Here is a 14,526-nt window from a genome sequence, read left to right on the forward strand (position 1 = left end):
ACAGAGGAGAAGTTCGCTCAGCCTGGATGAGCACTGTGGGCGGGAGCTGGGGCCTTACTAGAGAAGATTCTGAAACCAGAATTTGATACAGGAGTAGCAGTTTGCTGCTCAGAGAAGGGCGGGCGGGCGGGGTGGGGGGGTGCTTTCAGGGAAAGTATGAACATTACACAGAGCTGGAATCCAAGGCGTGCTGCGGAAGGGAATGACGGCCCGTGTGCTGGGGCTTGGGCGGAGCCAGAGGCAGCCTGGAGGGCAGGCTGGGATGCAGGTCTGTGCAGAAGGCTCCAGTGACTTTCTCACCCTATTAAACAGGGTGTCATTCATTCATCCTGCAGACTCTCGCTTCTAAAACTGGGTGAATATATCCCTAATGCGACACTGACAAATATAATGATATTGGCATTCTCACTGTCCTGATCATGACATTGGCGAACATAAAAGTAATAAAACAGTAGTAATAACACTGCTGTATTTAAAATGCATAACAAGAAGGTCCTACTGTAGAGCAAAGGGAACCCTGCTCAATGGTATGTGGGAGCCTCGAGGGAAGGAGTGTCTCGGGGAGAATGGATACATGTGTGCGTATGGCTGAGTCCCTTCGTCATTCACTGGAAACTATTACAACCTTGTTAACTGGCTGGCTATATGCAATATAAAATTAAAAGTTTAAAAAAAGCAGCAGTGATAAAAGTAGTAAGTAATAAAATAGTAGACTCTATCTATTCAGTGTGCACATTTGCCTGGCTCTGTGCTCAGTGCTTTACAGGCATTATTTCACTGGGTCCTATGGAAACCCACTGAAGATGGTACCTTACTATCCCAGTATAACCAGCACAAGTATGATTCTTCTTCCTGGGACTAAGGGCTTGAGAAAATATTAAACAATTTAACTGACAAATAAAAGTGGCTCAGTGGTAAAGAATCTGCCTGCCAATGCAGGAGACGCAGGTTCAATCCCTGGGTCAGGAAGATCCCATGGAGAAGGAAATGGCAACCCACTCCAGTATTCTGGCCTGGAGGATCCCATGGACAGAGGAGCCTGCTGGGTTATATAGTCCATGGGGTTGCGAAGAGTTGGACACGACTTAAAAACTAAATAGCAACAACAAAGGACAATAAATCTGCACACAATAAAACAGACTGGCGTGGAGGTTTTTAGATGGAATCTGGAATTTGGGGCTTATGTTGAAGCTTTCTGAACACAGCTGCATTCCCTTTGGGGGTGTGTGTTGACTCTCAGCCACCTCTAGAACGACTCTGCTGGAAAAGCTTCAGAAGCTCCCCGGTACCAATGACAGAGAATCAGGAAACTGTGCAGGTAGGAGAATGACATGGTCTGATTTAGCACGTTTTCAAAAGATCACTTCACTTGCCAGGTGGAAGATGGATTTTTGGATGAAGAGGCCGTCACAGCAATCAGGATAAGGGATGAGAAAACCTCAACCAAGTTACAGGCAATGACCGGGCAGAAGGAAATGGATGTGTGAGCCCTGAGGTCAAATGAGCAGGACCCTGATGACAACGATACAGCTAGCTATACTCGACTGAGGGTCAGCCATGGGTCAGACACTGGGCTGAGCATTTTGCGGGTGCTACTTCACAACCCACATGTGACTTAGGCATCATTAGCACTCATTTACAGAGAAGAAAATTGAGGCTAAAAACCACTTCTTCATTTACTTAATTAAGATCATTCAGTTAGACAGTGGTGAAATTAAATTTCAAATACAAAATCCCACTTTTAAAGACTATTACCTAAACTGCATGAGCCTCAGCAAGCCCTTCCTCACATCCATAACAATTTCCTTCTGCTTTATTTGAACATTCATAACTCCTTTTCAGGTTTCCCTGGTGGCTCAGAGGGTAAAGAATCTGCCTGCAATGCAGGGGGCCCGGGTTGGATCCCTGCGTTGGGAAGATCCCCTGGAGGAGGGCATGGCAACCCACGCCAGTATTCTTGCCTGGAGAATCCCATGGACAGAGGAGCCTAGTTGGTTATAGTCCATGGGGTTGCAAAGAGTCGGAGAAGACTAAGTGGCTAACACATCTCAAGTTTATTTTTCTACCTCCATTTTATTGCACACGGATGCCTGGGAATGACGACCCAACAGCTGCCGCATAAAACCCTGTTGCAGACGAGAGGATGGCACTGGGACTTCCCCGCCTTCCTTTGTCTGCCTGCGGACGATGCAGTCAGCATCTGCCAGGTCTCTCAGGGGGATGCCCTAACTACCAAACCACACTGGAGCTGCTTTTAACCGTGTGTTCAACTCCATGACACAGGTTCCAGGCTACCCACGCCATCTGCCGGGACCTGCTGAGCACCAGGGGCTGGGTGCAGAGCCTAATGAAGTAGGCAGAGGCCAGGTGCCCTCACTCTGGGCCAGAAGGCCCATGGCCACTTGAGCGGCAGAGGGAAGAGAGAGTGAAAGACCGAGGGTTCTGACCATCATATCTGGGATTGTTGATGGTCAGTGGAAGCCAATGGAGCATTTCCAAAATTGTGTTTCTATGGATGCTTCTGTGCTGCAAGATGTTCATGCACGTTCCAAGGAGGAAAATAGTCTGTGGTCAAGATGGTTTTTACAGACGATGAGCTAAATAAATCTGCCCAGCTTTCTGCACGGCAGGACTTCCTGGGGTCTTTCAGAGACTAAAACATGTTTGGGAATTTACGAGAGAAAGAGGGAGTGTGCAGAATTTCCAGAACTTTTCCTGACCGTGGATTTTTTCTATTCAAGAAAAGTTGGAGGACTTGGGGCAGAAAGGCTGTGAGTTCAGAAGTTCAGGGCCGGCACGCAGGGATCCTCTCTCTTGGAAAAAAAAAAAAAACACCCTTATCTAATAGTGGCAGCAAAACCATGAGCACAATGTTATTAAGCCATTTTGAAAATCGCTTTAACAGCATCCACTTGAACACGTTTCATGTGCTATCCATCAGCGAGGCTACCTCTAGGGGAAACAGGATTCCCCAGAGACCCGTACCGGGAGGTTTTACTTTATCCTGGATCCCTCTTCTACCATTAATTTGAAGGTTATAAAACTGAGCCACTTTCCAGTGATCTTTGAGGTTAATGCACTCATTTATTCAACAAATATTTATTAAGCACTTTCTATGTATGAGGTTTATGAATATGAAGCTTCTATTTTAGAGAGGAAAATAGTAAATGAGCAAGCAAATAAAAGTGATTTTAGGCCTGTAATATCAGGGAAGGAATGAAAAACGATTATGTAACAGATAGTAGCAGGTTGGGGATGGAAAGGAGTAAAAATCTGGGTACCTGTGTTCGGGCAGTCAGGGACAGTGGTTCTGAGGAGGTGGCATTTGAGTCAAGACCTGAAAGGTGAGAAGAGATGCCCCAGGATGGTATCTGAGGGACAGAGGAGACACGGTGAGGAGAAGCGCAGCAAGTTCTCAGACTGTATAGTGCGGTCCCATCTGTTGTGTTCTTGGGATATAAAAATCATTATGTCTGAAGCACAGGGAAATGCCAAGTGGGTGAAGAGGGCAGAAGATGTAAATGGAACAGAGCCTACATGCCAAGGCAAGGAGTTTGGATTGTTTTCTAAAGATAACAGGATGTAGACACTAGGGAGAACAGTGTGGAGGTTCCACCTTGCAATCCCACTCTTGGGCATATACCCAGAGACAATCAGAATTCCAAAAGATTCTTGCACCCCAGTGTTCACTGCACCACTATTTACAATAGCCAGACCATGCACACAACCTAAATGTCCATCAAAAGAGGAATGGATAAAGAAGATAAGGATAAATGGATAAAGATGTGGCATATACACACACACGCGCGCGCGGAATATTACTCAGCCACAAAAAGGAACAATATCATGCTACTTGCAGACACATGAATGGACGTAGAGACTGGCATACAGAGTGAAATAAGTCATAAAGAGAAAATCAAATATTGCATATATGTAGGATCTAGAAAAATGGTAAAGATGAACCTGTTTGCAAAACAAAAATACAGACACAGACACAGAGGAAAAAACACATAGACACCAAGGGCAGAAAGAGTGGATGGGATGAACTGGGAGACTGGGATTTAGAGGAGGAAATGGCAACCCATTCTAGTATTCTGGCCTGGGAGAGCCCATTAACAGAGGAGCCTGGTGGGCTGCTGTCCATGGGGTCGCAAGAGTTGGAAACAACTTAGCGACTAAACCACCACCAACACCATATACACTATTCTGTATAAAATACATAACGAATGACAATCTACTGTATAGCACAAGAATCTCTACTGGATGCTCTGTGGAGACCTAAATGGGAGTCAAGATTGCTGGAAGAAATAACAATCTCAGACATGCAAATCATACCACTTTAATGGCAGAAAGTGAAGAGGAACTAAAGAGCCTCTTGATGAAGGTGAAAGAGGTGAGTGAAAAAACTGGCTTGAAACTCAACATTTGAAAAACTAAAATCTTGACATCCAGTCCCATCACTTCATGGCAAATAGATGGAGGAAAAGTGGAAACAGTGACAGATTTTAATTTCTTGGGATCCAAAATCACTGTGAATGGTGACTGTAACCATGCAATTAAAAGATGCTTGCTCCTTGGAAAAATAACTATGACAAACCTAGATAGCATATTAAGAAGCAGAGACATCACTTTTCTGACAAAGGTCAATATAATCAAAGCTATGATTTTTTCCAATAGCCATGTATGGACATGAGAGTTGGACCATAAAGAAGACGGAGTGCTGAAGAATTGATGCTTTTGAGCTGTGGTGCTGCAAAAGACCCTCGAGAGTCCCTTGGACTGCATGGAGATCCAACCAGTCAATGCTAAAGGAAATATCCCTGAATATTCACTGGAAAGACTGATGTTGAAGTTGAAGCTCCAATCCTTTGGCCACCTGATGCAAGACTCTGATTCTGGGAATTACTGAGGACAAGAGGAGAAGTGGGTGACAGAGGATCAGATGGTTGGATGGCATCATTAACTGAATGGACATAAGTTTGAGCAAACTCAGGGAGACTGTGAAGGACAGGGAAGCCTGGTGTGCTGCAGTTCATGGGGTCGCAAAGAGTCAGACATGACTTAGTGACTGAACAACAACAAGCAGCAAGAGATGGTTTTGTGTTAGTCCCTCAGTCCTGTCTGACTCTTTGTATCCCCACAGACTGGCCTGCCAGGCTCCTCTTTCCATGCAATTCTCCAGGCAAAAATACTGGAATTGGTTGCCATTTCCCTCTCCAGACTGTCCCGACCAAAGGATCAAACCAGGGTCTCCCGCACTGCAGGCAGAGCCATCAAAACAGAAAGGATATACGTACATAGAAGGCTGATTCACGTTGCTGTACAGCAGAAACTAACACAACATTGTAAATCAACTATACACTAATAAAAATTAAAGAAAAAGTAAATATAACAGGGAACACTGAATAATTTTAAGTGGAAGAGTGACCTTATCTTATTTAAAAGATTACTCTGGCTTGCTTTGGGAAGAACCTCAGGAGGATACAGTCATAAGCAGGAGGTAAGAAGCGGCAATGGTCACAATGGTGACTAATATATCTGGGACAAATTTGAAATACATTTAAGGGAAAAAAATGAATTTCTACCTGTATGACTTCTCTTGGTCCCCATCTAACTTATAAATTAAAATGAGTGGATATATTCAATTATGGTCTAAGCCAAATAATAGATTTCACTAACAATATAATTCTGAAATTCAAGAAGGGAAAACAGAATCCAACACAAAGGCCAAGTTTTTTCCAAAATAAAAAAAAGTTTGACATGGCATTGCTTATCATTGTGAAATAATTAGAAATAACCCAAATGCCTAACAAGGGCTTCCCTACTGGCTCAGATGGCAAAGAATCCACCTGCAATGTGGAAGACCTGGGTTTGATCCCTGAGTTGGGAAGATCCCCTGGAGGAGGGCATGGCAACCCACTATAGTATTCTTGCCTGAAGAATCCCCATGGACAGAGGAGCCTGGTAGGCTACAGTCCATGGGGTCGCAAAGAGTTGGACACAACAGAGCGACTAAGCACAGCACAAATGCCTAACAGAAAAGGCCTCCTTAAGACAGTTATGGTGCATAAAAGAGATGGTTATTGGAAGAAAGCATTGACATAAAAAAGTGTTAAGGATATGACATTAAGGAAAGGAATTCAGATTGATGGTGGAGAGCAGTGAAGTTATGGACTTGGCATCAAGTGTATTTATGGGGACTATATTTGTAGAAAGGATATGGGTAGGAGATTCTTGGTGGATGCTGGAGCAATAAAGATGGACAGTTAAAGCTGAGTGGAATTACAAGTGATCATTTTTCAAGAGAGCATTTTTCAGTTCCTAATATACATTAGCTAAGAGCTCCAAGGTATTCTACATTCTTCATTTCATCAGATGTTTACAACAATCCTCTGATGTAGGGGTCAGCATCCCCATTCTACAGAAGACGAACTGGAGGCTCAGAGACATCCAATGACTCTTCCAAAGCTAAGCAAGTTGACACCAACAGGGCTGGGTTAGTGCTCAGACATTGCTGACCTCAAAGCAACTAATCTTTTTATCATTATCCAGTGGTTCAACTGGGGGTTTACCACATGAATTCCAACAAGGAACTCAATCCTCAACCTCTGTCTCAATTTATGACCTTGGCTCAATGTGTAGATCTTGGTTTTTCATTGGATACAGGAATTCACAGGATTACGATCTAGAGAATAACAAGTGTCTACTATGCATGCAGACACTGATTTAGTCTCAGAAACACAAAGATGATTCCAATAATAAGATACTTCCTGCCTTCAAAGAACTCTCTGTCTAGCTAAGGAGGGAGCCAGACATAAGCAAATGACATTACACAAAAATGGAGTCAGTCTTTAACACATGGATAAAGATGTGAGAGAATTCACACTTGGGAGAATTCAGGGTGAACTGTGATGGTGACTATCAGTGATCTCTTTGCCAATATACACCATGCATGTTAAGCTTGGAAAGAGAGGGAGGACTTCACTGGGACAGAATCTAACGGTTTAGTGGAAAAAAAAGTTTGAGACTCAGACTGTTCAGCTCTACCTGGCTCTGATACTTACTAGAGTGTCCCTCTGGGTGACTCTGTGCCTTAGCGACAACATCTGTAAGAGGGGCATCACCACAGTACCTGTTACTGACCATCAAATGAGATAGGCAAAGCATTTAGCCTCCTGCCTGGAGTAAGAAAGTGTCAGTAACTGCCAATAAACATTCATCGGGGCTAGACAGGAATTTTCGCAGAGAGGAAACGGTATGGAAAAGAACATGGAAGTGGAAACACATGGATTTAGAAGCACAGCACAGAGACTGGCGCTCTGCACTGGCCTCAAAGGCCATTTTCATAAGCACGAACATTTCTGTAGACACTGGACAACCTCTGAAGCCAGGGAAGGAGGAGAGCAACATAAACAGAACCAAATTATAGGCACTAGGGAAGTAAGAGTCAAGAGGAAGAATGACTGGCTGGAGATCATGGCTTGGACAGAAGGATGAAGTTGAGTTTGGGAGGTTAGGCAATGATGGGGGTGGCGGTCGCCGCAGACACAAAGTCACCTGTGAGGTCAGAGGAAGAAGGAGATGGTGATGACGCTGATGATGATAATGATGGGGAGGAAAGGGAGGAGGAAGAGGGACAGATCTACTTTTTGATTGTATGCTGGCTGGCCCTGTGCTGAGATGTTATGGCAAGCTAGGCAGAGACGAGTGGCTTGGAAAAGTGAAGAAACTGCCCAAAGTGTTAGGTAACGGCAGAACCAAAATCTGAATCTAGTCTGTCTAACTTACAGCACTCCTCCTTTGACCACTAGATTCTCCAGGCAATGAAAGAGGCGGTCCAAACCCTGCTCTGTGACCCCCGTCTGAGAATGTCTCCCATGAGCACATCCTATCTCACTCTCTCCAAAGTGACACCAGTTCAGTTCAGTCGCTCAGTATGACCAAAATGACACCAGCCACACTTGAAGTGTATCCTGCTGCTCTGCTGCTGTGCTGGGCACGGTCCACAGATTGATGCTAATCTTCCCAACCGCTCTAGGAGATGGCAATTCATTCCCATTCTCAGAGGAGGAGGCTGGGGCCCAGAGAGGGGACCTTTACACCCAGGGACGCAGGTCCTCTTTCTGCAGGGCCTCAGATGAGATGACCTCGGGGAGATAGTGGCGTGGGTTCTGTGAGCAGAGGAAAGCTGGGGGAAGAGGGCAGTTCTTCCTGGCACCCTCAGAACCTGGGCAGAGCCGGTGGACATCCTGGCCAGAGACGCCCGGGGGACCTACCTCGGGGCCTGCTTCTCCTCTTCCGCCTCCCTGCTGAGACGCTGCGTGGTGCCGACTGCAGCTGACCGATCTCGATGGGCGTGTTCGCGCGGAAACTCTCCTTGAACTTCTGCATCAGGGACTCCACTGGCTCCTGCGTCGCCTCAGCCGCTGCTACAGGGTGGGCAAAGGGGCTAAAGTTAGGGCTTGGCTCACCCTCAGGCCCTGGAGAATTGGGCTTGGGCCCCCCACCCCCTGTGTGTCTGGAGCTCCCTCCCAGACCCAGTGACGATCCAGGAGTCAGGGAGGCCAGGAGAGATGAATCTAACGCCCCGCACATTTACTGATGCCACACTTACTATGTTTTTAAGGGTACCACCCCCATGCCCTTGAGATATGATGGTGAACACCATCCATGATTCCAAGAATCCACAGCTTGGTAGGACACATATCGAGGCATTGCCAACACCTTGCAATACTCCTGTGATAGGAGAATACAGCGTACTACAGGAGCACCAAGAAGGTCGGCTCACCCATCCTAGGAGTCAAGGTGGGCTTCCTGGAGGAGACAATACCTCCACCGAGGCCTTAAACATGGTTAGGAATTAGCAAATAAGATAAGGTGGAATTGCTGAGAAGATCTGGGATAAGAGAGTGCCCTGGGTGGAAGGAGAAGCATGTGCACAGACCTGAAGCCAGAAAGAACACAGTGCTTGAGTAAATGAAAGAAGTTCTGTGTGGCTGCTGTGGAGCCTGGGCAGAGCAGATGAGGCAGCAGAGGCCAGATCACCTTGAGAGCCACCTTGTGGAGTTAAAGATTTTTATCCCAAAGGCAAAAGGTGATTGTTGAAAGGTTTTAAAGAGGAAATTGGTATGCTCCAGTTAAGGCCCTGTGATAACAATTGCTAACCAGAGTGTGGAGTACACACACAGAGGCAAGGAGAAAGGCGAGCCAGAGGCTTTTGCAGGAGCCAGCCAGAGACAAGGAAGCCTGAACCAGAGCAGTGTCAGGAAAGGCAGACAGCAGCCCTGGGGCGAACGTCATTTCAGGAGAATGGTGGCTGAGCTGGTAAAGAATCCGCCTGCAATGTGGGAGACCAGGGTTCAGTCCCTGGGTTGGGAAGATCCCCTGGTGAAGGGAACGGCTACCCACCCCAGTATTCTGGCCTGGAGAATCCCACGGACTGTGCAGCCCATGGGGTCGCAGAGTCAGACACGACTGAGTGACTTTCACATACACACACATGGTGCTGGGACACACAGGCTGCTTGGTACAAGAGCCCCATTTCACCAAGGGAACCTGAAGCTCCCCCAAACAAGGCATCCAACTTGCTCTAAGCTGCCAAGCAGTAGAGTCAAGCCTTCTAAACCCCACTCCAATGTTCCATTTGTTTCAACACCCTCCAAGGAGCTTCCAGTAGCCACATTTTCAGAAATTTCCAAATTGAGTCTGGTAGAAAGTTACAGGCAATGGAGAGAGTGATGTCAGAAGGGCAGAGGGGGGGAAAAAAAGTTGAGGATAAAAGTAAAACAAAAAAAAAAAACACAAAAAAACACAGACCTTGAGAAGGAAGCAGAGAACCAACATAAAAGGAGAGGAGAGGAAATGAGAAAGAAGAAAAGAGACTGGCTGAACGGTCTCTGGGCCTTTGTTCCGAGAAATCCCCAAAGACAGTCCCGACTTTGAAGTCTTCAGACTCAGCCCTCCCTCCACTGACATCTCCAGAGGCCGGGAAAGTTCTTCAGTTTAAGCCACCTGCTGTCTGATGACAAGGAACGGGATGTGCTAAAGATTCCTGTTTCTTTGAGGGGCCTTTTCCAGAGTGGACAAAGAAGGCTTCTGAACATCCCAACACCAATTTTAAGGAGATCCTGTTTTCTCAGGAAGTTTTATCAGCTTAGACACAGATGTGTCTGCAGGACACAAATGTGTCCTACCCAAAGGGCTGGTTTGGGTATCAGCTTAGACACAGACGTGTCTGCAGGACACAAATGTGTCCTACCCAAAGGGCTGGTTTGGGTATCAGACGCTGAGAAACCTCATCTTCAGGGACATAGAGGGAAATCTCAGCTTGCTAAGGAAAAGACAATAGACAATACAAGTGGCCCTGTGGTATATATGCCTCTTTTGATGTCCGTATCCCCAGGTATCTCAGTTAAGTCTACTTAAAGGTGAGCCAAGAAGAAAGTTCCAAACACAGGTCCACTACTCCAAGCCTATGATACAGAATCCCCCAGCAAAAGCCTACAATCCCTTCTGAGAAGTATAGTCACGCCCAATCCTGATGCTTTAAACCTGGAAAGGAGACTGATCTACACACAACTGTCAGAACTGGGCTATCCTGTGGTCCAAAGTCCAGAGTAAGTCACAGTCTGTAATCCACCAAGGCTGGAGGCAGGGCGGGACTCATACCTATCTGTCAAATCCAGGGATTCATTCATCTCCACACTCATTCATTCCTTCTACGGTATTTTCAGAAAATATGTCTTGGTCTGCTTGGGCTTACATAACAAAAATCACAGACTGGATAATGTAAACTGGTCAGATTCTCGTCTGAAGATGGCTCCTTCTTACTGTTTGTCCATGTGGGATTTTCTCAGTGTATCCATGTTGAGAGGGAAGTGGGGACAAAAAGAGAGAGAGAGAAAGGGAGATAGATGTCTTCCTCTTCTTATGAGGACACAAACCCTATTGAATTAGGACCCCAAGCTTATTTTCTCACTGAATTTTAATGACCTATCAAAAGCCTTGTCTCCAATACAGTCACACTGCGGGTTAGGTCTACAATATGTGAATTGTGGAATACAGGGCTCAGTCTATAGCAGACTACATTTGGAGATGGGACCTTTAGAATGTAATTAAGATTAATGAGACCATAAAATCGGGGCCCTAATCATAGAGCACGGTGGCCTTCAGTTCAGTTCAGTTCAGTAGCTCAGTTGTGTCCGACTCTTTGCGACCCCATGAATTGCAGCACGCCAGGGCCTCCCTGTCCATCACCAACGCCTGGAGTTCACTCCAACTCATGTCCATCGAGTCTGTGATGCCATCCAGTCATCTCATCCTCTGTCATCCCCTTCTCCTCCTGTTCCCAATCCCTCCCAGCATCAGGGATTTTTCCAATGAGTAAACTCTTCACATGAGGTAGCCAAAGTATTGGAGTTTCAGCTTCAGCATCAGTCCTTCCAATGAACACTCAGGACTGATCTCCTTTAGGATGGACTGGTTGGATATCCTTGCAGTCCAAGGGACTCTCAAGAGTCTTCTCCAACACCACAGTTCAAAAGCATCAATTCTTTGGTGCTCAGCTTTCTTCACACTCCAACTCTCACATCCATACATGACCACTGGAAAAACCATAGCCTTGAGCAGACGGACCTTTGTTGGCAAAGTAATATCTCTGCTTTTCAATATACTATCTAGGTTGGTCATAACTTTCCTTCCAAAGAGTAAGCGTCTTTTAATTTCATGGCTGCAATCACAATCTGCAGTGATTTTGGAGCCCAGAAAAATAAAGTCTGACACTGTTTCCACTGTTTCCCCATCTATTTCCCATGAAGTGATGGGACCAGATGCCATGATCTTCGTTTTCTCAATGTTGAGCTTTAAGTCAACATTTTCACTCTCCTCTTTCATTTTCATCAAGAGGCTTTTTAGTTCCTCTTCACTTTCTGCCATAAGGGTGGTATCATCTGCATATCTGAGGTTATTGATATTTCTCCTGGCAATCCTGATTCGGGCTTGTGCTTCTTCCAGGCAAGCGTTTCTCATGATGTACTCTATAGAAGTTAAATAAGCAGGGTGACAATATACAGCCTTGACGTACTCCTTTTCCTATTTGGAACCAGTCTGTTGTTCCACGTCCCGTTCTAACTGCTGCTTCCTGACCTGGATATAGGTTTCTCAAAAGGCAGGTCAGGTGGTCTGGTATTCCTGTCTCTTTCAGAATTTTCCACAGTTTATTGTGATCCACATAGTCAAAGGATTTGGCATAGTCAATAAAGCAGAAATAGATGTTTTTCTGGAACTCTCTTGCTTTTTCCATGATCCAGCGGATGTTGGCAATTTGATCTCTGGTTCTACTGCCTTTTCTAAAACCAGCTTGAACATCTGAAAGTTCATGGTTCATGTGCTACTGAAGCCTGGCTTGGAGAATTTTGAGCATTACTTTATTAGCATGTGAGATGAGTGCAATTGTGGGGTAGTTTGAGCATTCTTTGGCATTGCCTTTCTTTGGAATTGGAATGAAAACTGACCTTTTCCAGTCCTGTGGCCACTGCTGAGTTTTCCAAATTTGCTGGCATATTGAGTGTGGCATTTTCATAGCATCATCTTTCAGGATTTGAAAGAGTTCAACTGGAATTCCATCACCTCCAGTAGCTTTGTTCATAGTGATGCTGTCTAAGGCCCACTTGACTTCACATTCCAGGATTTCTGGCTCTAGGTGAGTGATCACACTATCATGATTATCTGGGCCATGAAGATCTTTTTTGTACAGTTTTTCTGTGTATTCTTGCCACCTCTTCTTGATATCTTCTGCTTCTGTTCGGTCCCTACCATTTCTGTCCTTTATTGTCCTTTGCATGAAATGTTCCCTTGGTGTCTCTAATTTTCTTGAAGAGATCTCTAGTCGTTCCCATTCTGTTGTTTTCCTCTATTTCTTTGCATTGATTGCTGAGGAAGGCTTTCTTATCTCTCTTTGCTATTCTTTGGAAATCTGCATTCAGATGGTTATATCTTTCCTTTTCTCCTTTGCTTTTCACTTCTCTTCTTTTCACTGCTATTTGTAAGGCCTCCTCAGACAGCCGTTTTGCTTTTTTGCATTTGTTTTCCATGGGGATGGTCTTGATCCCTGTCTCCTGTACAATGTCATGAACCTCCGTCCATAGTTCATCAGGCACTCTGTCTATCAGATCTAGTCCCTTAATCTATTTTTCACTTCCACTGTATAATCATAAGGGATTTGATTTAGGTCTACCTGAATGGTCTAGTGGTTTTTTCCCACTTTCTTCATTTTAAGTCTGAATTTGGCAATAAGGAGTTCATGATCTGAGCCACAGTCAGCTTCCAGTCTTGTTTTTGCTGACTGTATAGAGTTTCTCCATCTTTGGCTGCAAAGAATATAATCAATCTGATCCCGGTATTGACCATCTGGTGATGTCCATGTGTAGAGTCTTCTCTTGTGTTGTTGGAAGAGAGTGCTTGTTATGGCCAGTAAGTTCTTTTGGAAAAACTCAAGCAGAGAAAGATTTCCCCCATCCGCCTTGCACAGAGGGGGTGGCCATTTACACGGCACAAAGAGAGCCTTCAGGAGAACTCGACCATGATGACGCCCTCCAGAGCTGGGGAAGAGTAATCGTCTGCTGTTTAAGCCCCCCAGTGCATGGTCTTTTGCTATGGCGGGTCTAGGAGACTAAGTCACAGTCACATTGGGGGTTAAGGCTTCAGCATATGCATTTGAGGGGGACATAAACTTTCGGTCCATAACAGGGCATGATGGTAGAAACAACAACAAATAAAACCCCCCTGTGGTGCTCACCAAGTGGACCGGAAGACCAACAGTAACGACATGAATGACAAGAGAAATGCAACATTTGCCAGTAACACACAGCAAAAAGGAGAAGTGGAAGATGATATAAAGGGCTGTGTTGGAGGGATATGCCTTTGTCTAGGAAAGTCATAGAAATTTGTTTCAAGGACGTGAGCAGCATGACTAAGATCTGGCAAGAGTATGAGTTAACCAGGTGAAAAGGGAGCTGCTGGTGGGGCTGCAGGGGAAGAAAGCAGAGGGGTCAGAAGACAGAGTCTAAACAAAGACCCCATGGGGAGCAGAAATGTCAGAGGGGCTCCAATCACCCCTGCAGCTGGAAAGCTGAAAGCAAGTGGTAGGAGATCATCTAGAGAGGTAGGAAATCCCAGTACTAACACTAACCTTGACTTTCACCCTAACCCTCACTCTTCTGGGTCTTATCAAGGAGAGAACACGGTGAAGGTTTTAGGTGGCAGATCTTCACTGAGGGAAGATGCCTCTGGTGGTAGCAAGAAGAATTCACGGGAGAAGGTTAGAAATAGAAGTGAGAAGGCCAAGTAGGAAGGCAGTGTCAGAGCACAGAAGTCCGTATATGAGATGTATGCGATCTAATCCATGTATGAGATGGTAGAGTAGCAGAGGTGGAGACAGAAATAAAGGAGATGGATCAGGAGAGAGCAGAGACAGAAATGGCAGAGTGGTGGAGAGAGAGCAAGGGGGGAATGTGAGAGCTATTTTGT

General features: G+C 45.5%; 1 protein-coding gene across 2 annotated transcripts in view; it reads right to left on the reverse strand.

The window, feature by feature from the left end:
* ASTN2 (astrotactin 2) overlaps positions 1-14,526 on the reverse strand; it is a 1,019,535-nt gene that overhangs the window by 707,258 nt on the left and 297,751 nt on the right. For both annotated transcript variants that reach the window (XM_018052685.1, XM_018052684.1), the window contains exon 4: positions 8,277-8,429. In XM_018052685.1, coding sequence (XP_017908174.1) covers positions 8,277-8,429 — 153 coding nt within the window. The remainder of the gene's footprint in view (positions 1-8,276; positions 8,430-14,526) is intronic.

This window comes from Capra hircus, chromosome 8 (genome assembly GCF_001704415.2).
Source record: "Capra hircus breed San Clemente chromosome 8, ASM170441v1, whole genome shotgun sequence".
NCBI lineage: Eukaryota > Metazoa > Chordata > Mammalia > Artiodactyla > Bovidae > Capra > Capra hircus.